The sequence below is a fragment of the Eptatretus burgeri genome, chromosome 3 (assembly GCF_056783735.1).
Source record: "Eptatretus burgeri isolate ZD-2024b chromosome 3, Ebu_testis_v1, whole genome shotgun sequence".
Lineage (NCBI taxonomy): Eukaryota > Metazoa > Chordata > Myxini > Myxiniformes > Myxinidae > Eptatretus > Eptatretus burgeri.
In genome coordinates this window covers 115,130,824-115,156,388 of record NC_140963.1, presented here as the reverse complement: position 1 = coordinate 115,156,388, position 25,565 = coordinate 115,130,824, and the positions used below count along the sequence as shown (strand labels likewise).

The 25,565-nt window shown below is 44.7% G+C and overlaps 1 protein-coding gene across 4 annotated transcripts in view; it reads right to left on the bottom strand.

The window, feature by feature from the left end:
• LOC147030784 (uncharacterized) overlaps positions 1–25,565 on the bottom strand; it is a 206,197-nt gene that overhangs the window by 24,274 nt on the left and 156,358 nt on the right. For all 4 annotated transcript variants that reach the window (XM_085875196.1, XM_085875193.1, XM_085875197.1 and 1 more), the window contains one exon: positions 5,726–5,826. In XM_085875196.1, coding sequence (XP_085731322.1) covers positions 5,726–5,826 — 101 coding nt within the window. The remainder of the gene's footprint in view (positions 1–5,725; positions 5,827–25,565) is intronic.

Below are 25,565 nucleotides of genomic sequence, written 5' to 3'. Positions count from 1 at the left end.
TTTTTTAAAGTGATTCTTCACAATTGAGAGATGGGGCCAAAAACGATACATAGCACAATATCTCAAAATGTTAATGATGGATTCACACGAAACTTGGTGGACAGGTTGGGAGTGCCACGAGGAAGAAATGATTCAATTTGGGTGAAGATCCAAATCCAAATCTGGATACGAGAATTATTTAATTTTAAACATTATTCACCATTGAGGGATGGGGCTAAGAACAATATTGCAAGATATCACAGAAAGTTGTGGACGGATTCGGATTAAACTTGGTGGACACATATTGGGTGTGTGACAAGGACTAATTGAATCGATTTTGATGAAGATCTGAATCCGGATGCGGATACGAGAATTTTTTAAGCGATTCTTCACCATTGAGAAATACAGACAAAAATGATGGAGAGCACAATATCGCAAAAGGTTATGCAAGGTTTCCGACGAAACTTGGTGGACAAGTTGATTGTTTGACAAGGACGAATTGATTCAATTTTCGTGAAGATCTGAATCCAGATCCCGATCTGAGAATAATAGAATTTCTGAATGGATTCCGCAGAACCTTTGTGGACAGGTCTTACAACTAAGCCGATGCATCAATTTAATTTAAGCAAGCAAGGCCATGTTCCATCCTTCTCCAGACATACACAAGAAAATGTGAAATTTCCCAAGCATTAAACTTATCTTTTTCTACTGTTTAGAAAATTATATTGAGAGAACAAAAGATTTTAGAAATTAACCAGCTTTATTGAGCGACATGACAATGCATTCACTGCTGAACCTCACGCTCTGTCCCCCAGTAGGACTGCTTATCCATAGCCTCTGCCAGATCTGTGTCTATTTTTGGAGGTTTCACGTGGTGCTCCACAGGGAAACAAAGCAAATATGGTGAAAAAGGACATTCTAAAATAAAGATATAACGTTTGCGCGGACCGCGAACGATGTATCATGTGATGCGTGCACAGATGAGCAGGCAACATGGCGGATGATCTGTGATGTGTTTTTCAAGGGCAATTAAAAACGATGCGATGTCTCCAGGGTATGTTCGATATGAAACAACAACTCTTGTGGATAAAGTCATTCGTTGAATGAATTCAATATATTTCTTCAACTGCTGCATGCACGGTGAAGACCGGCATTAAAGTTAAAGGGGTCCTACATGGTGTGCAACCACAGCCTGGCCAGCAATTCCTGATCAATCATTTAATTGGAGTGCTTGCTTGAGTGCTTAAGCCACTTGCTGATCAGCCGATAGTCGATAGCGATAATGCGCTCCGTCATTCTGAACAAATCGTTCACTCACAGCAGACGCTTTTGCTGAACCACATCATCCTGAGCGGGCGGTCCGTGCTCCGTGATCCTGAGCGGGTGGTCCGTGCTCCGTGAACCTGAGCGGGCGGTCCGTGCTCCGTGATCCTGAGCGGGCGGTCCGTGCTCCGTGATCCTGAGCGGGCGGTCCATGCTCCGTGATCCTGAGCGGGCGGCCCGTGCTCCGTGATCCTGAGCGGGCGGTCCGTGCTCCATGATCCTGAGCGGGCGGTCCGTGCTCCGTGATCCTGAGCGGGCGGTCCGTGCTCCATGATCCTGAGCGGGCGGTTCGTGCGCAGTCATCCTGGGCAAGCGGTTCGTGCGCCGTCATCCTGGGCGAGTGGTTCGTGCGCCGTCATCCTGGGCGAGCGGTTCGTGCGCCGTCATCCTGGGTGAGCAGTTCGTGCACCGTCATCCTGGGCGAGCGGTTTGTGCGCAGTCATCCTGGGCGAGCGGTTTGTGCGCCGTCATCCTGAGCGAGCGGTTCTTGCCCTTTCATCCTGCGCGAGTTGTTGTGAAATATCACCCGATTTCCGAGCGGTTTGTAAAATGTCTTGTAAATCAAGAGAAAGATTTACAAAATAATTTCGTTCAAACCAATCAGCTGCCACACAATGTGACCCATTAATTATTTGTGAATACCCTGGTATCTCCAAAGGCTTGGGGAACATGTAACGAAGTTTCCCCTCGATCTCTCAAGCAATTCTGCAGAAGATTTTAAAATGTTTATTCTTTAAAAAATAATAGCTGCCAAACCATGTGACCAATGACATCACCAGTGGAGAATTTTTTGCTCCTCGTGGATAATTAAGCGATCATACCTGTAAAGTAGCGCCTCAATCTGTTCAGCTGTTACAGAGAAGAAGATTTTTGAAGGCATTCTGTTCAAAACAATATGGCTGCTGAACCACGTGACCTTTGACGTCATCAATTTTTTTGCCAATTACAATTTAGCCCGAGATGACCCTCAAACATTTTCATCCTGATGAGATCAAGCATTTGACATATGCATGCAATTATGACAGCATAAGAAAGTCACGTATGACATCACCATCATCAAAAAGAAAAAAAAAATCATTCATTTCCCACAGGGAGTACTTCACATGTGGCAAGTTTCTATTTTTTCCATGTAGCGGTTTCGGAGATACAGAGGTCCAAAGTTTTTCCTTTTTTCCAACATGGCTGCCTCTCCACATGACCTATGACATCATAGTCATCACAAAAACAAACATTCTACATGAGTAGTTGCACCTATGGTGAAAATTTCGTGAAATTTCTATGGTGAAAGAAAAAACCCCATGCCGCCCCGCTTTGATACAACCCCGCTTCAATCGGACACCTGACCCACGATGTCCTCTTTATGAAATCAAATTCAGAATGGGTGACCGTTCACGTCTTTGGAGCTTCGCATTGATCCGATAGAGCTTTTTGTCCGACATGGCTGCGAGACCATGTCACCGATGATGTTGAAATTTTCAACCAATCGTCCACATGCCGAGTCTATCATATTAAAAAAAAATATATTTCTCTGAAACTGCTTAGCCTTTCGATGCGTGAATTTGTAGTGATGATCCACTGCTGATGCTGCAAATATTGACCTCATCAGTGACATATGTGGCAGCCACGTTGGTTTTATAGACGTAATTGAACAATTATTTCTCTGAAACCGTTTAACCTATCAATACTAGACTTTGCAGTAAAAAAAATGATGTCAATCACATGGTGTGGCAGCTACTTTCGTTTCAAGGGAAATATTAAAAAACTATATTTCAGAAACCGTTGTGGCGATCAATGTGAAACTTTGCAAATGTGATCCATTCCCCTTGCTCCCTGTGAACACAACTTGATTCACATCGATCCATTAAGTGGTTTTAGAGACAAAGGTTTTAAAATTTGGGGTTTTCAAACCAACATGGCTGTCAAACCACGTGACCTATGGCATTGAAAATTTGGACTCTGCCCACAATTTGGTAGAGGATCAAGTGTGTGAAGTTTCATTTTGATCAGATAAGGTTTTTCTTCTATCCAATATGGCTGCCACACCACATGACCTGTGATGTCAATTTCCACACTGCATACAGCAACAGTGAGAGATGATATTTGGTAAATTTTGCTTTGTTCGGATAAGCGGTTCCAGAGAAAACATTATTTAATGTTTTTCTTCAATCCAGTCTGGGCACCGAACCACGTGACTGATCAATTATTCTTTGTCACCCTCGTGTCAAAAAGGCATGCTGAATAGGTGTGTGAAGTTTCCCCTCAATCTGTCCAGCTGTTATGGAGAAGAAGGTTTTTGAAGGTTTCAGGGTAAATCCAAGATGGCTGCCAGACCATGTGACGTTTGATGTCACAGGTATCAAACTTTATTCAACATGGCTTGTTGATCATTTATGTGCACTTTCACTTTGATCTTTAAAGCGGTTCAGGAGAAGATTATTATAATTATTATTTTTTTTAAACATTATGGCTGCCAAACCACATGACCGATGAAGTCATAATTTTTTTTTCTGTTGACCAATCCCTAGATGAACCTCACAAATTTTCAAACTCATCAAATGCACTGTTCGACTTGTTGAATTTTAACCGGGATACCACTTAACCGATGACGTCATAGTCAAATCACTCATATTCCCCATGCAGAGTAGGTGCCAGGTTTCAAATTTTTCCATGGTGCGGTTTCGGTGAAACAGAGGTCCAAAGTTTTTCCGTTTTTCCAACATGGCTGCCACCCTACATGACCTATGACATCATAATTATCATTCAAAAAATTCTGCATGAGTAGTCACATCTATGGTGAAAATTTTGTTTCAATCGGATAAGCGGTTGCAGAGAAAACAGAGAACATTTGCATGGATGGATGTACCTACGTATGGACAGACAACCCAAAAACATAATGCCACCGGTGACGACTAAAAACATGATATGTACAGCAATTACATTATTTTTCTGCCCGTTTATATGTCTGTCACCCAAGTGAAGCGCTGTCGTGTGCGGACGAAAAGAAAACTTCACTGCTGTTGCAACATTGCAAACGTAACTAGAGAGTTCATAAAACACAATACCCTAAAGTCCCGGGGGATTCTGTGTTCAAGTATATAAAGTAAACACTCAAATATCGTGGATTCTAATATTGCGGGTTTTGACCAATCACGGGCAACCTATTTTCATTATCATGGGATTTCATTTCAACCAATCATGGTTTTTGAGCTGAGATGAGTCACCGTTTGCATCTCGCGCGTGAACGATTTACTTCCATTCCAAGCCTTGTGTTGTTTCTCGTGCACTGCTTTTAATGAGGCCAAACGTAAAGCGATTGCCCAAGTTAGTTGTACCAAAAGGCAGAGAAAAGTGATGACGTTGGGCAAAAAGATTGAGTTGTTAGATCGGTTGGCGGGAGGTGAAAATGCGGCATTTGTGGGCTGTCATTACAGGGTCAATGATTGGAGGTAGAACGTTCCCCATTGTAGTCTTCCACATTCATAAACCTTCATTTTCCTTCAAATCTCATTCCCAAACCTTCATTATCCCTCAAACCTTATTCCCAAACCATTATTTTCTGACATCCATACTCAAACCTCATTCCCAAGCCTTAATTTTCCGACACCCGTACTTGAACCGCCATTCAAAAACCCTTAATTTCCGACACCCGGACTCGACCCCCTTTCTCAAACACACATTCTCAACTGCAGCTCGTGAAACAAATTAAGGCGAAGAGATTTCTTACGGAGCAGGTTTTTAACATTGACAAGATGGGATTATGCCGCAAGGCTATGCCATCTCGTACTTTGCTCTCCAAGCAGGGAAGACCGTGCTTCAAGGTGAGGTGATTAAGGATCGTGTTACCCTTCTCCAATGTGGCAATTCTGTAGGCAACTTCGACGTAAAGCTAATGCTGCTTTTCCATTCGCTAAATTGCCTTCCCCGATCCCCCTTCCCCCCTCCAACATCATCATCATCATCGAGCTAAGTCTTGTGTTTTCTATTTGTGGCAGAATACAGTGTGCGCAAGTAACGTTCTTATCCTCGTCCACCTCGTTGTTTTGAAATGAATTTAAAAGGTAAAAGTCTTGTGTTTTTATTTAATTTACACTGTATTTATTGAATTTCCATGTTTATTTCAATGTTAACATGCATTATTTATATATTTACGCGTTTATTACTTCTGCAACCAAAGGTTAAGGAGGTTATGTTTTCACCCCTTTCTATCTGTTTGTCTGTTTGTTTGTTTGATCGTGTGCAGGATATCTCAAGAAGTTGTGGACGGATCCGGATGAAATTTTGTGGACAGGTTGGGTGTGAGGCAAGGATGAACAGATTAGATTTTGGTGAAGATCGGGATCCGGATCCAGCTACTGAATTTTTTTTTAAGTGATTCTTCATTATGACTCATAATACTGATTTTAAAGTGATATCTTTACTCCACCTGTTGATGAAGTTGAAAAGAAGCATTTGGGGTTGATCCAATCTGTGGGCCATTGAGGAGGCAGTATTCACCAGCTGCAACACGTTGGGACTGTGGTACACCTGTATGAAAGGCATCAAAGGCAATGGACAATGCATTAATTTTTCACCAATATGATGATAAGCCTGAGCATACAAAGGTCATTTGATTATACTGCATAACATATACTGTATGTGCAACTCTGTGTGTATGGTGGTCGATTGTTAAGACACTGGACTGACATGCCAGTGTGTAGGTTCTAATTATGGCTGAATTAAACAATATCAAACATTTGGATTCTAGAGTCTGAGGAATCAGAACAAGCCTCAACGGAAGAGAAATGCTGCTTCTTGGATTTTTGGTAAAAAAAATTTTTCATTTACATTGCCGCCTCTCTGTTCTCGCCAGTGATCATAGTTTGCACAATGCATCCTGTTTTTCAATGAAAAAAAAAAAATCCACCTCACTTTTGTGAGAATCAAACAAACGTTTCATGCTATTCTCATTTGTCAGATGGTGACGCCATTCACTGCTCTGATATAATCAATGTACTCTCTTTCCAATGCTTATACTCCAAATTTTAACAGTAATTCTTTATATATATACATACATACATATATACATATATACATATATACATACATATATATATATATATATATATATATATATATATATATATATATATATATACACATATACATATATACATACATATATATATATGTATGTATGTATATATGTATATATGTATATATGTATATATATATATATATATATATATATATATATATATATATATATATATACACATATATGGAAAGTGATCAAGCAAAGATGGAATTCATGAATCAGTTTATCAAAAGTAAAGATAATGAACAACTCTGTAAGACAACTCGTATACCATCGGTGATGGTATGGTGACAAATTACATGACACACAGTCATCGTGGTGATGATTACCACTCAATGCCTATGTGTAAGTGAGTGCGGTAATGTACAAAACAAGCCAAGATAAAACCATGATCGGACTTCAACACTAAGCTCGATCGATCCTTTACTTCTTCGCGAAGTAATCCGTTATGTTTGACTGCCTCAAACTCTTGGGCATCTGGTGCATGAGAAAGGATTCAAACCGGTCATTGTATTCCATGATGTTGGCTGGGCAATCCTCCACCGAAAGACAGTATTGGCCGAATATTTGGCCGAATCGGCCGAAACCGAATATTTGGCTGAGCCGACATTTGCCGAAACAAGATGATGAGCGCGTCATCGACATCTTCAAAGGACACACATTTCACGCATTTCACACTTCTCACCGGCCTCACGATCTTCTCCACTTGTCCAAATATCTTGCCCTTATTCTTCAAGATATCGTTCAATGTCTGCTGTTTGATGTCCAACTTCTCAGCTATGTCTGTTTTCTTCATCAGTGGATTAGCCTCGCAAAACTGGATAATGTCGTATTTTTCTTGGTAGGTTTTAGTTGTAAGCTTACGCTTAGCCGCCATTGTCCTGCCTGCAGTGCGAACAACGTGTGTACGCAGTTATAAATAGACTATCACTGGCGGTGTACACCAATGAGCGAGCATCACGATTACATGAAATCGGGCTTCTCACGAGGCAGCAGTTCCGTGTGACGAGTTAGGAGTGGTAATTTACTTGAGTTTCCATTACGTGGGAATGGACAACATCTGACGACTTAGACGAAGTGACGACTTAGAGATGACTACTTACAGAGGGATGACCCTTTATTCATAGGGATTTAACATGAGATAAATTCGGGACTTTTTGACGCTGCCGACTTAAGCAAAGTGACGAGTTACACGCTGCCGACTTACACCTCGTCCACTGTATATACATATGTAAACACACACACACGAGCAAATACCACCCGTCACTTCACAAACGGTAATAATAAAGGAGGGAGGGAGAAAAAGAGGGGGGAAGAGGGAGAAACGGGTGGGGGAGAGAGTGCGGGGAGAGTGCAGAGGTGGAGGGGAAAAGGAGAGAGGAGGGAGGGGGAGCGAGGTGGGGTGGGGGAAGGGAAGACAGTGTGAGGTGATAGGAAGGGAAGGCAGACGTGCGGTGGAGCATTAATTACAATTCATACCGTCTCATCAAAATGATTCTGCATCGAATAACAGTGAAGGTGGAAACAAAATAATGTCTGAAATCCATTTTCTACCGGTCATACTATAAACACGGCCCCGAGACAAACTCCTCTCCAGACAAGTCCAGAGACAAACTCCCGTCCAAACATAAATACCGCCCGGACGCGTCCAGAGCGAAGCTGTCCTGAGACAAACACCACATGGACGCGTCTGGAGACAAACACCACCAGGCATATGCATCCAGAGCCAAGCCAGCCAGAGACAAACACCGTCCAGACATAATCCACCGTCCAGATATGTCGAGAGAGACAGACGGAGACGGAGTTAACAGAAAGAATATGTGCTGCTTTAACAAAACACACACACACACACACACACACACACACACACACACACACACACACACACACACACACACACACACACACACACACACACACACACACACACACACACACACACACACACACACACGGCCGATATTGGGAATTTTTCGGGACTCAGCAGGTTGGAGTCAGTGTGATGACCAACTACAATACTTACTGTATACAACCCAGAAACCTTGAGTAGCTATCACTGAAAAACAACATTACATTTAAAGAGGTTTCAGGGATACGTTCACAAACATTATGCTTTATAAACAGCTGTGTGTAAAGGATGGAAAAAAAATTGGCTCGGTAATTTAGAAAACACGATAATACTGCAAACGGCTTGGAAATCAGGTGTTATTTCACAACTCGCTCAGGGTGACGGAGCACGAACCACTCGCTCAGGGTGACGGAGCACGAACCACTCGCTCAGGGTGACGGAGCACGAACCACTCGCTCAGGGTGACGGAGCACGAACCACTCGCTCAGGGTGACGGAGCACGAACCACTCGCTCAGGGTGACGGAGCACGAACCACTCGCTCAGGGTGACGGAGCACGAACCACTCGCTCAGGGTGACGGAGCACGAACCACTCGCTCAGGCTGACGGAGCACGAACCAACTCGCTCAGGGTGACGGAGCACGAACCACTCGCTCAGGGTGACGGAGCACGAACCACTCGCTCAGGGTGACGGAGCACGAACCACTCGCTCAGGGTGACGGAGCACGAACCACTCGCTCAGAGTGACGGAGCACGAACCACTCGCTCAGGGTGACGGAGCACGAACCACTCGCTCAGGGTGACGGAGCACGAACCACTCGCTCAGGGTGACGGAGCACGAACCACTCGCTCAGGGTGACGGAGCACGAACCACTCGCTCAGGGTGACGGAGCACGAACCACTCGCTCAGGGTGATGGAGCACGAACCACTCGCTCAGGGTGATGGAGCACGAACCACTCGCTCAGGGTGACGGAGCACGAACCACTCGCTCAGGGTGACGGAGCACGAACCACTCGCTCAGGGTGACGGAGCACGAACCACTCGCTCAGGCTGACGGAGCACGAACCAACTCGCTCAGGGTGACGGAGCACGAACCACTCGCTCAGGGTGACGGAGCACGAACCACTCGCTCAGGGTGACGGAGCACGAACCACTCGCTCAGGGTGACGGAGCACGAACCACTCGCTCAGGGTGACGGAGCACGAACCACTCGCTCAGGGTGACGGAGCACGAACCACTCGCTCAGGGTGACGGAGCACGAACCACTCGCTCAGGGTGACGGAGCACGAACCACTCGCTCAGGGTGACGGAGCACGAACCACTCGCTCAGGGTGACGGAGCACGAACCACTCGCTCAGGGTGACGGAGCACGAACCACTCGCTCAGAGTGATGGAGCACGAACCACTCGCTCAGGGTGACGGAGCACGAACCACTCGCTCAGGGTGACGGAGCACGAACCACTCGCTCAGGGTGACGGAGCACGAACCACTCGCTCAGGGTGACGGAGCACGAACCACTCGCTCAGGGTGACGGAGCACGAACCACTCGCTCAGGGTGACGGAGCACGAACCACTCGCTCAGGATGACGGAGCATGAACCACTCGCTCAGGGTGACGGAGCATGAACCACTCCCTCAGGGTGACGGAGCACGAACCACTCCCTCAGGGTGACGGAGCACGAACCACTCCCTCAGGGTGACGGAGCATGAACCACTCCCTCAGGGTGACGGAGCATGAACCACTCGCTCAGGGTGATGGAGCACGAACCACTCGCTCAGGGTGATGGAGCACGAACCACTCGCTCAGGGTGACGGAGCACGAACCACTCGCTCAGGGTGACGGAGCACGAACCACTCGCTCAGGGTGACGGAGCATGAACCACTCGCTCAGGGTGACGGAGCATGAACCACTCGCTCAGGGTGACGGAGCACGAACCACTCACTCTGAATGATGTGGCGTGGCATAAGCGTCCGCAGAGAGTGAACGGTTCGCTCACAATGATGTTGCGCGGTACCGCTATCGACGATGGGAGATCGGCAAGTGGCTTAAGTACTGATGCAAGCACTCCAATTTAAATGGTTAATAAGGAACGATTGGCCAGGCTGTCGCTGCATACCATAAATAAAAGGATACCTTTAATTTTAAAGCCCGTCTTAACCACGCATGCAGCAGTTAATGAAATAAAATTATTTTGTCCACAAAATAGTTGTAGCTTAATGCATAGCAACCCTAGAGACATCGCAAAGTTCAATCGCCCGTGAATAAGCATTGCAGAAAATCCGCCATTTTGCTGCTCGACTGTGCACGTGTCAAGTGGTACATCGGTTCGAGGTTCGCGCAAACGTCAAAATGTTTTTTTTAAAAAACGTCCATTTTTTTCCAGATTTGCTTTGATACCCTGTGGAGCACCTCGCAAAACCTCTGAAAATATAGACACAGATCTGGCAGACGTTATGTATAGGCAGTCCCTCGGGGGACAGTGGGAGGTCTCGCAGTGAATGCTTTAACTCATGCAGGTCCATGAAGCTGGTTAATTTCGTGACGTTCTAAATTTTTTGTTTCCTCAATATAATCCTCCTAACAGCAGCAAAAGATGTGCTTAATGCTTTGGAAATTTCACATGTTCTTGTGTATGTATGGTGGAGGGAACATAACCTTGCTTGCTTTCAGTAAATAGGTATATCGGTTTAGTTGTAAGACTCGTTATTTCTTTTAAAATTATCCCATTTCACAACAGATTTCGACACTTATTTAGTCCGGACGAGATCCGATCCTAAAAAGTGAAATAATATTTCGATGACTTTAATTTAAATACTTTAATTAGTCCGTGAGAGTAGACCATGGAAAATCGTCTCATATAATGCAGGAAATCGCTCCAAGCTCCTAATTTGAAAACTTATAGTACTTACAAAAGCGGCGTATACAACGATTCATAGCCATGATGAACAGGCATTGGATATGAGTGAGGAAAGTGAAAAATATACTTCATTGTTAAGAAATCGTTGCGGCCTGTTCCTCGTCAAGGTACGTTTGAGCAGGCCAAAAAACTTGGCGGCTTTAGAACTCAGCGAGGTTACCCAGGAGACTCCAGACAGCGAGGTGGCCGAGGATTGCCTGATGAAGGATATAGTTAAATAAGGCTGTTAATTGTCTTCAAAAGAGGTGTTTTAATTAAGCCAAACACCCAATTTTCACTCTTGCACTTCCTTTGAGATTTCTTAGCGTGCATGCAAAGTTGCAAGGTTGCAAAGTTTCAGGCTGCGAGATTTTATGGTTTTGGAGTTACGGAGGAGACAAGACGGACGGTTGTTCTTCGCAGATTATGCGGTTTTACCGCATAGTGTGAGACATAAACCGTGGTGATGCTCACCATAACAGACAGGAGGTACGTCTGATGTTTAAACGTTGAATATGGTCATCATTGGTTAGATATTTGTCGGTATGCCGTCCTGATGAGGGCAAACAAGCGCGAAATCCAGATAGGCGGCTCCGTTTGATGTTCAACTGATGTTGACCATGTAATCTTTGTCTGTTTGACAGTCACCGGGCCGAGGCCTCCAGGTTGGAGGTGAGGCTTTGGTGTAGGACTCGTCAGGGTGTGCTCGTCACACTCCACGTTTCGAGATATATATATATATATATATATATATATATATATATATATATATATATATATATATATATATATATATATATATATATATATATGTTGAGTTTTTCTTCCCTTTTTGCTCATTATTGAGGATATAATAATGCTGGCTATCTCAGATTTGCACAACATATCGGAATGAATTCAAAATCATGCATATCAATCCATGAAGGCAGCCATATAATTCTCAAGTGCTTCATTAAATTCCCTTTTGTGCATTTCTTATCTCATGCTTTTGATCGCCACTGCCCTTTGGAAGTTGTCCTTGCTTTTTTACATTGTGAGTGTAAAGGTTTCTCTAAAATCCCAAGTTAATGGAGATAACAGCCATGAATCTGCTTTGAAAGATAGGACATGAACTTTCATTTGCTTTCTAAAAACATATGATTCTCATGGGATCTGAAGAAATTCTCAGCACATCTCATGGAAAATGCAAAGGATTTTTGTAAGAGTTATCAATTTTTAAAGGTCAAAGTGCAAAATACATCATCACCACATCACCAGTTGATGGAAAATCCAAAACATTGTTTCTTGTTGTGGTTGAAAAGTAAAGGATAAAATATATTTTGTGACCAATATGCTGGAATCGTTATTTAACAAAAAAGAAAGAAAAAGAACATCACTCTCACAACGAAGTATTAAAGCAAAGTCTGCTGGTTCTTGAGGTGTAGCTTCATCTGTTTGTTCTGAAGGTTTTCACTTATAACATTGAGCGGGTACTCTGAATGGAAGTAAGTGGAGCAGCTCAGTTACGTAGCTTGCAGTTGGCAAAGCTGGCTATACACTGAAGTAGCAACTGAAATGCTACTACCTATGGTTAAGAGGGTCATCCTAAAAGTTGTCTCTCTCCTGATGTAATAGACATAATGACATTGACACTATTTATTCATGTCACTTTATTCGACACATCAACCCTCTTCAATGCACACTTTGGCCAGTGGTTAACCAAATTTTTGATCTCAGTACAGAAACCTTCCCTGTGATGTGTCCTTGATGCAGTGGACAGGATTGTGTTAATCTTTTCCGCAGTCGCAAAACACCCACCCAGGTTGTTTTTAATTTTGGGGAAAAAGTGGAGGTCGCTTGGACTTTCATTCGGTGAATATGGTCTGACGTACCATAATCTGTCACACAGCATTGGTTTTGCCAAAGCAGGTTATTGGCAAGGGTCATGCTGGGGGGGGGGGGGGTGGGGGGTTCCATCCCTCTCCCAGCAGTAGAGGTCGGGCAAGAATTTGGAATTTGGCGATGCTGCCGATGATAGCTCGCCTACTCTTCGACAAGGACACCGTGGGATCTCATGGTGGGTCAATCTTGAACCTTCCCATTTCCAAGGTTCACGGATGTCAAGAATATCGTATTTTAGGTGCAGCGCAGCTCTTTGTAACGGACAAGTATGACGTTGATCAGACGAGCAAAAATGGTCACTCTCATATGATGGAATGACCACATGATGATCACAAATGATTACTCATACGATGAAACGACCAAATGACCAGATGATGGAAGTCTCTGTTCAGCGTTACACCCAAGGAACTGCCCAGCATAGTAAAGCCACAATGTCGTTATTTAAAAAAATATATAATAAAGTAAAGTGCCTTGATGCTTCCTTTTTAGCATTTCGCTTATTTTGCACGAGGCAGGAATGAGGGACGGTGAAAGAAGAAATGACAACAGAAGTGAAAGGAGTTTCGGATCAAACACAAACAAGGGGATGTCGGGGAAGAGGCATATTTCATTTCCTATTGGTAGGGACAGGTTGGGAGTGTGTGTGTGTGTGTGTGTGTGTGTGTGTGTGTGTGTGTGTGTGTGTGTGTGTGTGTGTGTGTGTGTGTGTGTGTGTGTGTGTGTGTGTGTGTGTGTGTGTGTGTGTGTGTGTGTGTGTGTGTGTGTGTGCGCGCGCGTGTGTGTGTGTGTGTGTGTGTGTGTGTGTGTGTGTGTGTGTGTGTGTGTGTGTGTGTGTGTGTGTGTGTGTGTGTGTGTGTGTGTGTGGGGGTTGGGGGGGAGGGAAGAAGATCAGGAATGTTAACACTTACAAATGTCGGAATATATATTGAAAGCACCTTATGAAATACGCACGCTGTGAGGAAGTGCGCACAATGTAGGCGAAGCGCCATCATTCTGAGGGTACCTAACGAGTTTGTCTTCATGGGTTTGGCTATTTGTTGAGAACCTCAACTAAAACAATTTAAAGAACTCATTCCATCATCGTTTTCTCATTGGCTCAGAAGACGAATGAAAGTTTCAATAAAGTCAGACAAGAGAGTCAAGAATCGACAACAGGTTGGGGTTATGCATGAGGAATGGGGGTGGGGAGAGAAGTGAATTACGATTTACAGGATAGGATGTGGAAGCAAGATTCACAAAAAAAAAAAATGATGTTACTGCTGATGGAGGTACCTCACAGGATTCTCTGAGCTGAAAGACAAGACATTTATGTGCAAAACGAATTTAAGTTTGGAAAGTGGTGAATACATATAATAAAGAAATATACGGTCAAATATACTGTCATCACAATTAACTTTGTGCCGCTAGGAATGCGCGCACACGCAGGCACGCACACACGCACACACACGTACCGACAGTGCTACACCCCATGATCCAGTGAATCCACGACTCCCCAGGCCCGACCCAGACGTCTATTGACCTCTGGCTCACAGCCGGCAGAGACATGAATATCACTGCCAAGGTAAGTGAATCTCTCCACGACCTCAACATCCTCACCACAAACAAGCACAGACAGGACAACAGCATCCAAGATGTCATTGAAAGCCTGGATCGTAGTTTTGACCCAGGAAACCCGTAATCCCAGCAGCTGCGACTACTCATTCAGCACCTCGAGGGCTCCCAAAAGGATATCCAGAGTCTCTGCAAAGATGACTGCATCATCTGCAAAATCAAGGTCAGCGATCTTGACATTCCCAAATGATGCACCACAGATTGATCTCTTCGACATCCTCCCGAGAATCCAATCCATACAAGTGCTGAAAAGTGTGGGGGCCAGTACACACCCCCTGATTAACTCCAGCAACAACTGGAACTAAGTCGGAGATGGTACCACCACATCTCACAGCACTCTCAGTACCAGAGTAGAGTTCAGACATTAGATTGATCAGTTTTGGTGGCACCCCACGAAGACCAAGAATCCTCCAGAGGACATCCCGATTCACTGAATCGAACGCTTTACAGCGATCAACATAGGCTGCAAGCAGCCCCTGCCGAAACTCTCACCTGCATTCGGTGAGGACCCGAAGGGAAGGATACGGTCAATCGTTGACCTCTTTGGTGTAAAGCCTGACTGTTCTGGGCATTGGTGCTCAAGCAGATGGTGGCGAACCCTGTCAATAATTATCCAAGCAAAAACCTTGCCCGGAACTGAGAGCAGCATCACCCGTCGGTAGTTGTTACAGTCCCGTGGATCACCCTTCCCTTACCAGAGAGGGACAACAAGGCCCCTCTTCCGGTCAGTTGGGATGATGCCTGTGTTCCAGGCAGAGTACAGAATTGCATGCAGCGACACAAGTACAGCATTTCTCAAAGCTTTGAGAAATTCAGCATGGATGCAACAGATCCCAGGAGCTTTATCTGATTTCAATCGGTTCACCACAGCCTGTGTTTCCACAAACGAAGGTGGACCACACTTGATTGGAGGGTCAGCAATGGGGATAGTAACACCCCTGACATCTAACTCAACAGCTAGTGAATCAGCTTCGTACAGCCGTTCAAATTATCAGGTCCAGCGGGCCTTCACTTCAGACTCCTCCGTCAAGAGCCCTCCACCATCCGCTCACACTGCAGCACACCGAGGGACGAGCTTGGAGGAACGCGATGCGTGAATTCCCCTGTAAGCGGGACGAGCATCACTTGACCACAGGTGATGCTGTACCCCCTCACAGATTCCTCGCACATAGGCCTCCTTGTCCCCCTTTAGCTCACGTACCGTTTTCCGCCTCAGTTCCTTGAACAGCTCAGCTCTGTCATTAAGCCTGGCCCTGCGACTCTGGTCAATGGTATCCAGTGTCCCTTGAGAGATAAAATTCTTCTTCACCCTTCTATGAGTTTCAAGACATCCACCAGCAACATCAAGGAAGGTGGCCTTGAAGGCACTCCACAACTCCACAGGATTCACCAAAGCACTCAGACCCCCCAAATCCCCACTCAGCCTGTTCACAAACTCCTCAGCTACCTTCTCATTCTTGAGCTTGGCAACATCCAGCCAAGGCTGGGATGATTCTCCCAGATTTAAGGTGAAACTTCAGAGTTGCTACCACAAGCCGATGGTTGGTATTGAAGAACTGAGCACTCCAGAAGATTCTGCAGTTATGGATCATCCTCCAGCGACCATCAACGAGCACATGGTCAATCTCCTTTGCCACACCACCAGCGTTGGAATGCCAAGTCCAGCGATGAGCCTGTGGGCACTGAAACCATGAACCAGCCACCCCAAGTCCATGACTTCTTGAAAAGTCAAGGAACTTAGTGCTTTTCTGGTTCACAGTTCCAGACTCATGGGGACCAACACATGTCTCATGACCATCCCAAGGAGTTCCACTTGATGCATTGAAATCCCCCAAGATGAGAATTGAGTATCTCACCTGGGGCACTGATCAACCACAGACTCGAGCGTGGCATGGAATGCGTCTTTCCTGGTGAGATCACTCGCCTCAGCTGGAGCATATCAGATACCAGAGAAAGGACACTGAAGGAGTGACGAATCCTTTTGTCTCATAACATGCTCATTGACCGGTGTTACCTCAAATACCATTGGAATCAGCTTATTGGACACAGCTACAGCAACTCCTTGGGAATGGTAACCATCAGAGTGACCAGAACAATAGTAAGTGTAACCACCTTCCATGATCTCGCCACTATCCGGTCTCCGAACCTCAGAGAGTGCTGCAATACCGATGTTCAAACACTTGAGCTCAGATGATAACAGAGACGGGTGATCATCCTCTCTTAGGGATAGGACATTCTAGGCACCCACCCGAAGGGACCACCTCAGGTTAACCGAAGGAGACCGCCGTCTGGTGGATGACACCTCAGCACAACCCCGACACACTACCGCAACCTGATCCGGGAAGGTTACCCCGTGGTTTTTGTCCGATCATCAAAGAGTGGAGGGCAGCTGTCATCCTGTTTTGCTTCCAATCCCGTCATCCTGTGAGATGCCCTGTGGAGGGCAGCTGCACAAGAGGTACTCCCACGGAGTGGGTTTTCAATTTTCTTTGAGGTTTTCTTGTGTTTTGTGGAGTGAAGGGTTACGGTGGCCAGAGTGCAAATCCTGTCACCAACCTCCTAAAAAAAAGGTAACCCAACTGCAGGAGGACGTCCGCAGGCAGTCGGGCACTCGATATGGATGGCCGTTGGCTCACAAGGAGCTCCTCCACCCTTTGACAGGTTTTGTTTTTAATCCTGCTGGGTGCCCACATCATACACCTTCCTCACCAGAAAACCTGGTGGGGGAGACGGTTGAGTCGCCAACAACCCGACCATGAAACAGGTTAGTACAGGTTTACATGATACCTGGAGCAAGTCACAGATCTGATCTGGCCTGACCTGACAAACTCCTCTTGATGCCGGCTATTAATACCGGACTCGAGCCACAGCCTGCTCATGTGTACATGAAGAGAGGACTCCACATTCTGACCACCATGGGAACATTTACCAGTCTGGACTTCACCATAAAAGTCTTTTTCATAGACATGTATCTGACATTCTTGTCACATGACCAGCCCATCTCAGATGTGACTTTCTCAGCATAGTATGAATACTCAGCATTTCTGCTAATTCAATTAGAGTACTTCTCTATCAGGGACTTTTTCCCTGCCAACTTAACTTAAGAACCTATTGTACACAGCTCATGCGAAAACGATTAAGCTTATTTGCATCACACTGGTGCACCATCCATGTCTCAATGGCGTCGAGTTGTGTTGAAAGAACAAAACGTTTCGCAATATAACCTTGTGCGCAGTCTTATTCCTCCGAGATCCCAGACTGGTTTGCGAAGTTTGCCAAAGACTGTACATTTTGCTTTGGCTATCTTTCCATACATCTCAATATCAACAATAACATTTTGAGAAAGCGTGCTGCCAAGAGGCGTAAACTTTTCTACTGCTGTCAAGTTTTGATCCCAGATCAATACCTTAGGCACCAACCACATATCGTTTGCCTGGAGCAGGTTGATGCATGACTTATTTATGCTGATTGTGAGACCAAAATTGTCACATGTGGAGCAGAACAAATCCACACTATATGTTGTATGTCTCACAGCGATCTCGCATTCAAAGCACAATCATCAGCAAACAATAAGTCACGTAATGTGTCTGTTTGTACCTTGGTTTTGGCCTGTAGCCCTTTGGGATTGAACAGCTTGCCGTCCATACGACACTTAATTTTGATCCTCGCGTTTCCATTTCGAAAATAATCAACTGGTGAGCAGTGAGGAAAACATCATACTGAAGAGAGTTTATGCAATCACACAACCTTGTTTGACACCATTTGTAACTGGAAAAAAAAAAAACCCATAAAAATCAGAAGACTTCATTTTCCAAGACGCCTGCGAGCATGTCTTTGTGAAACCGTGGAATCATTGTGATATATTTTTTCTGGGCAGCAAAACTTCTTCAATATCTTCAAGAGGCCCTCATGGTTGACAGTGTCAAAGGCCTTGGTCAGGTTAACAAATCGAATATGAAGATCGACATTTTGTTCTTGACATTTTTCCTGGATATGACGAGTTACAAATACCATATCAGTGGCTCCATGGCCTTTACTGAAGCCACACTGACTATCTGGCTGCAACTCCTGATTGAGATGGTCTGCAAGGCGATTCAGCACAATTTTGGCACTGACTTTTCCCACAATTGAATGAGGGAGATCCCTCTTGTCGATTTCGCGCACGCACGCACGCACGCACACACCTACCAAACCTTCTGCTTATTGCACTCAATGCATTCCAAATATAAGTCACATATCACAGAAAATAATAATAATAATTTAAAAATGTCTGCAAACATACACAAAAAACTCGCTGAGTGATATTGAGTGTGTTCAATGAGAAAGGATTCGCCGAATTATTCAAGTTTCAACGCTTCCCCACTGCTGTCAAATCGGTTGTCGTGAGATCAAAAAGGCAGTTCACATTTACACAGGTATCTGCAGAAACGAGAATGCCAAATTCCTGTGGAGAACAAGATAGCCCATTATAAGAGAGCCACTATTTTGTGTCATTTTGACCGATGCCACATTGTCATGGGCTTCACATGATTGATGGGGTCTCCAAGGATCGTGAACAATTGGAGAAAAATATGCAAGTTCTCAGGCTGCATATAATTTGCAATCATGTCATCTGACACTCCACTGCATGGATTAGCACGCCCGTTCGATTAATTATCAATACAAAGAAATCTAAACCAATAATGAACAATGTTTTTGAACGGTCCCCACCCAATCTCCAACAGCATCAATGGCCATTCAAAATTATGCACAAACCTCCTAATCCATGGAAGATAGTCCAATGCCACCACACCCACCTTCCGAAGCTCAGGAGCAATGCCTTTTCCAAGCCCTATTTTTAGCATCTGCTCCGAGCAAGATGTAATAAAGCATGAACACACCTCTCCTACACCCCAATCACCTCTTCTTGTTCCAGGACAATTTGAGATCACACATCACTGTCAATTTGTGCTCATCTTGAACTGACCTTGATTGGGTGACAAAAAAAATTAGAAACGGTGCCATTATGACCTCATGGTTGTGCAAACCTATATCTCGCTATCTCTCATTGCCCTGGAAACATTTTATGACAAAAATTGGTCCTGTGATTGCAGCAATCCCATGGGGTCAATTCAAGTGCCAAGAAAGAAATTTCTTCACTCAAATCATTTACGTGCTCTCCGAATGCAATACATAATGAGTGCAATGTCAGTTGAACATAAAGTAGTTGGGTTGGCAATAAATCTCTTGAAAGGGGGAAGAGAGTGGGGGAGGGGGAGGGGTGGGGGGTTGTAAACGTTTTTGTCCTCCTCTTCCTCCCGCTCCTGGTTCACTGAAGCTTGTGGCGAGGCAGTTGTCCTGAAACAACTTGCCTTTGCCTCATGGAAAGCAAATCCAATTGAGGGAAATCTCAGTTCCTTCCATAAAGCTCGGAACAAGTGTGTATCTACTCTCAGGAGAGCCAGAAAACAACATCTTTCGAATCTCAAGTCTGAACTTCAAAACGATCTCCTCCTCCAAATCCTGGTGGCATATAATCAAATCTGTTTCTGGTGCATATTCCCCCTCCATCCCCTCCCTTACCTCGAATGGCCGCACTGCTGATACCTCATGTGAAAAGGCTGAATGCCTAAACTCGGTGTTTGCATCTAAATCTTGTGTCCAAAACCCATCACTTTCTGTATCCACCTTACCCAGTCGCACACAGCTGTCCCTGGACTCTGTGTCCTTTTCTTCTGACAAAGTGGAGAGCTTGCTGTCAAACCTCAACTCAGATTCTTCTCGATGTTCTATTCACCCTCTCATTTGCTCAAGATCATCCGCCATCTGCTTGGAAATCAGCAACCATTACCACTCTTTATAAAAAAGGCACAAAAACAGATCCCTGCAACGACAATCAACCTTCTCCCAATCATCAGCAAGGTGATTGAATCCATCATCGCTTCAGATAGTAAATTCTTCCTCTTCTCTAATGGCTTCATTTCCGATCATCAATTTGGATTCAGACCAGGTCACTCTTCCCTGGATATGCTGCTTCTGCTCTCCCAACAATGGATGGAAGTCCTCAATGCCAGACATTAAATCAGAGCCATATCCCGAGACATATTGCATGCTTTTGACACGGTCTAGCACCCTGCCCTGCTCACCAAAGTCTCTTCCTATGATATCCTAGTCCATCTCCACTCATGGCACGCAGACTTCCTCTCCGACCGCAGCCAACGTGTGGCCCTAAATGGAGTTCTTTCATCCCCTCTTCCTGTCCAGGCTGGAGTTCCTCAAGGCAGCGTTCTGGGCCCTGTTCTTTTTCTGGTTTTCATTAATGATCTCTCCGACTCTCTGGAAAATCTTCTATATCTCTTTACTGATGATTCCACCCTCTGCCGTACCATCTGTTATCCCTCAGATCAGCAAGCAGAAGCTTCTTCGCTCTCTCCAGATCTGGATAAAATCACAAACTGGTCCAGCACGTGAAACATGTCTTTCAATCCTGACAAATCTCACACTCTCACTATGTCTCTCTGAAAGAACCGTTTGGAACCACCCCCCACCCCCCATCTACTTTCTTAACAATCCTCAAGAAGAAGCCCTTTCATTCAAGCTTCTGGGTCTCACTATCTGCCATGATCTTTCCTGTGAAAGCCACATTTCTAACCTGGCCTCCAAAGCCAGTCGCCGACTGGGCATCCTCAGTCATGCAAAGTCCTTCCTCGGCTCACCTGAGCTCCTGACCACATACAAAGCTTTCATCTGCAGTCTGGTGGAATACTGCTCTCCCCTCTGGGCTGGTGCTCCTGCCTCTCACCTTTCTCGGCTTCACGCTGTGGAAACCAAGGCATTGAGGATCATTGGTATCTCTCACGGTGAGGCTGAGGCTTTGGGCCTCTCACTCTCTCTCACCGCAGGCAGGTCGGTGGTCTTTCTGTCTTCCACCATCTCCTCTCCAGTCTTGCCCCGCTCTGCTCTGTCTGCGATATGCCAGCCCCCCCCCCCCACATATTTCTGCAGGGCGCTGAAGGTCCGGCAGCAACCCCCTTCTGGTGAAACTTCCAAAATCAGGAATCACTGCTCACCTTCACTCTTTCATTCCTCTTTTTCCCTTCCTTTGGCATAAACTCCCACACTCTCTTCAATCCCATTCTTCCCTCCAGGTCTTCAAAACAGCCGTTCACCACCATCTCTTATCTTCCCCTATCCAAAAACACAATCTTTTCTACCCCATTAATCCACCCCAAACCCACCCCCTTCAAATTCCCTGCCTTCCTTCCCAAAAGTTCCCTGTCGTGTAAGGTCCTGAAAGTCCCTGTGGTGTCCATCTTGTACACCCAATGTTCCCCACCGCATCCCTCTCCCTTCCACAGATCTAATGTCTCTGTTCCCCACTGTTTGTCCTTCCCTCTCCCGCCCCTCTTGCCTCATGCCCCCCTTGCTGTGCGTTGTGTGTTAGCTCTCATACGAGCCTCGACAATGTGTATAAATACATAATAATAATAACAATAATAATAAAATAATGGTGGAAAAGTCTGATTTCATGCAATTTCATTCCAGGCTATTAAGGCAATAAAAGGTGAAAATTTTGAAAGGTGGTGTAGACTTTCTATAAGCACTGTACATACATACATGAATGCATACGAGTAGAAGAAATACATTTAAGTGGAAAAAAAAATTTTTCGTGAGTGATCGAAAGTGGTCTAATGCCGATACAATGTATGTCTGATTGAAAAAAAATTCCCAAAGGTGTGGATCAATTTGAAACGACTTTTACTCTGTAGCTTTGTCTCCCTTCAGTGTTTCAGGGTGGAACAGACAGACTGCATTGTCGACACGAAAGTTTTTGTGATATAAAATGCCAAGTGATCAATTTTGAAGTTTATAGCCTGATACGCGTGAGCTTTTTTTGTATACATAGCCGAGGATCGTGGAAGAGCGAGTACACTGAATGGATGAGAGCATAACAACACAAAAGGAACAGTAGCGAGAGGAGAAAAGGGACATGAAAAGCAGAGTTGAAAGACAAGGAAGAGGAAGATTTGGACAAACAATGGGTGTGAATGGGTGGCAGGAGAGGATGTATGGGGTGGACACGATGGACACAGAAGGAAACTCTCAGGAAGTAAAACTGTAAAGTTTAAAGGAGAAGGGATTGGGATGGGAGGTGGAGGAGAACTGGGGGCAGGGGGGGGGGGGTTTAACAAGGGTATAAGACATCATTGTTTTGGATTGAGGATGATCTGAGATGGTGAACAGCTGTCTTGAAGACTTGGAGGGAAGAATGAGATTGAAGAAGATGTGGAAGTTGGTTTCACAGGAAGGGGAAAAAGAGGAACGAATGAGTTGACGTGAGCAGCGATTCTGGATTTAAGGGGGTTTCACCAGAGGGGGGGGGGGGGTTGTGCATATCGAAATCTGGAGGGACAAAGCATGGAAAGAGCAAAGGGTGCAATACCAGAAAGGAGGCACTGGGAGACAGAGAGACTACCAACCTGTCTGAGATGGCAAAGTGATCGGCCCATGGACACAGCTTCATTGCGAGAGATTCCAATAATCTTAAAGGCCTTGGTTTCCACGTTGTCACACTGACCAAGGTTTGAGGCAGAGGAGCCAGCCCTAAAGGGGGGTGCAGTACTCCATCAATCTGTGGGTGAAGGCCTTGTACAGTCATGGCCTTTTTTCACCCTTGGAACCCTTGCACTTTTTTCAAATAACTCACAATTTTGTTGAAAAATAAGTTGAAATTGACTGAAGTATTTGGACTCCACAATTCTTTATTTCACTGGAAATATTACAGAATCTTTGTTTTTCATTGAGAACTTAATATATCCTTTTAAATCTGAAAATAAAAAGAAATGGCATTGACAAAATTATTGACACCCTATAGACTCGACTTAATATTTGGTGGCACAGTCTTTGGACAAAATAACTGCAGTCAAGCACTTCCTATAACCATGAATGAGCTTTCTACACCTCCACTGGCAGTTTGTCCCACTCTTCTTATGCAAACTGCTCCAGTTCTCCCAGATTTGGAGGGTGCCTTCTCCCAACTGTTGTTTTCAGATCTCCCCACAGGTGTTCAATGGAATTGAGGTCTGGACTCATTGCTGGCCACTTCAGAACAGTCCAGTATTTTTCTTGACCCGTTCCTGAGTGCTTTTTGAAGTGTGTTTGGGGTCATTGTCCTGCTGCAAGACCCATGATCTTCAACGGAGACCAAGCTTTCTGACTCTGGGTAAAACATTGACCTCCAAAATGCTTTGGTGATGTCATGATTTCATGATGCCACGCACACATTCAAGGCACCCAATGCCAGAGGCAGCACAGCAACCCCAGCACATCGCTGAACCTCCTCCATGTTTGACTGCAGGAAAGGTGTTCTTTTCTTTGAAGGCTTCATTTTATTTTCTGTCAACATGGAAATGATGTGCTTTCTCCAAAAGCTTTAATTTGTTCTCATCTGTCCACAGGACATTCTCCCAGGATGATTTTGGCTTGTTCAGGTGTGTTTTGGCAAACTTCATTCGGGCTTTCTTATATCTCTCAGAGCAGTGGTGTCCTCCTCAGTCTCCTCCTATAGAACCCCCTTAAATTGAGTTAGCGATGGATGGTGCGAGTTGAAACTGTCGTACCTGGTGTCTGAAAGTCAGCTTTAATATCTTTGGCAGGTGACCGAGGTGCTTTCTCCACCATTCGAACAATCATTCACTGCAATCTTCGATCAAGTTTTCTCTTGCGGCCACGTTCAGGGAGGTTGGCTACAGTACCAAGGGCCTTAATCTTTCTGATAACATTGTGTACGGTGGACACTGGGACATCAAGGTCTCAGTGGCTACAATCTAAGGTCTAAGTGTGGATACAGGAACTAAGATGGACTTGTAGCCTTGAGATTGTCCATGCTTGGCTACAATCTTGTGTCTGACCTCCTCAGACAATTCTCTGGTTTTCTTTCTTTTCTCCATGTTCATTGTGGTCCACACAGTGACACAAAACAGCAGAATGACTCCTTTTCTCTATTCAAACTGGTCGAATGAGTGATTTATATATTGCAGGTGCCTGCAACTCACCACAGGTGAGTTCAATTCCAAAGTAAAGGAGAATCACCTGCTTGAAATCTAATTATTTCAAACAACTTCTGAAAGGTGCCAACAATATTGTCCGGGCCATTTTAGGATTCCTGTGTGGAATAAGCTAAGATTTAGTAATTTTTTTTCAGCTTTTTTTGTTTTGTTCCACTGCAAACCAAAGAAATACATATGTGGATACCAAAAGAGTTTTTAATTTCAACAATTTTCTGGAAGAAATGGTGCATTATTTGAAATAAGTGCAAGGATGACAATATATTTGGCCGTGACTGTAGGTGGATAGGAGTTCAGGTGTGCCAAGGAGCTGGTTTTGGAAGCCAATTTGGATATGTGGATTGCCCAAGAAAGATCATGGGTGATCGTGAGATCCTCAAGAGGATCGTCAACAAAGTAGAAGGGAGGGTTTGCCATGTGGTCGAAAAAGAGAAAGAGAGAAAGAAAGAGAGAGAGGTTACCACACATTTACTGATCATTGCAGCATCTTAATGTGGCTGTGTGGTTGTCTACCAATGGGGAAAACAAAATGGCTTAATACACCTTTCACAATATGCACACTTTTATAACAGCATGCACAGTCCTTCAAACTTTAAGTACAAACTTGTGCAATAATTGACCTAAAACAGATTTACGACTTTTTAAGAAATGCTGGAATTGGATTTCAACAAGAAAAGAGCAACGCCGTACAATATATGGAAACCATTATAAATTTACAACTGGCAGAGCAATGAGAACGAAAACCATTTATCACAAGGTAGAATGAAATAAAAACAGAAAGAACGCCCACTGCAATCGTACACACGCACACACAAAGGGGGAAAAAAAGCAATAACAATTACATGTGTCAAAATCATCTGCTTTCATTTACTCATTTCTGTGCATGAATCTTCTTGCCCCCGGAAA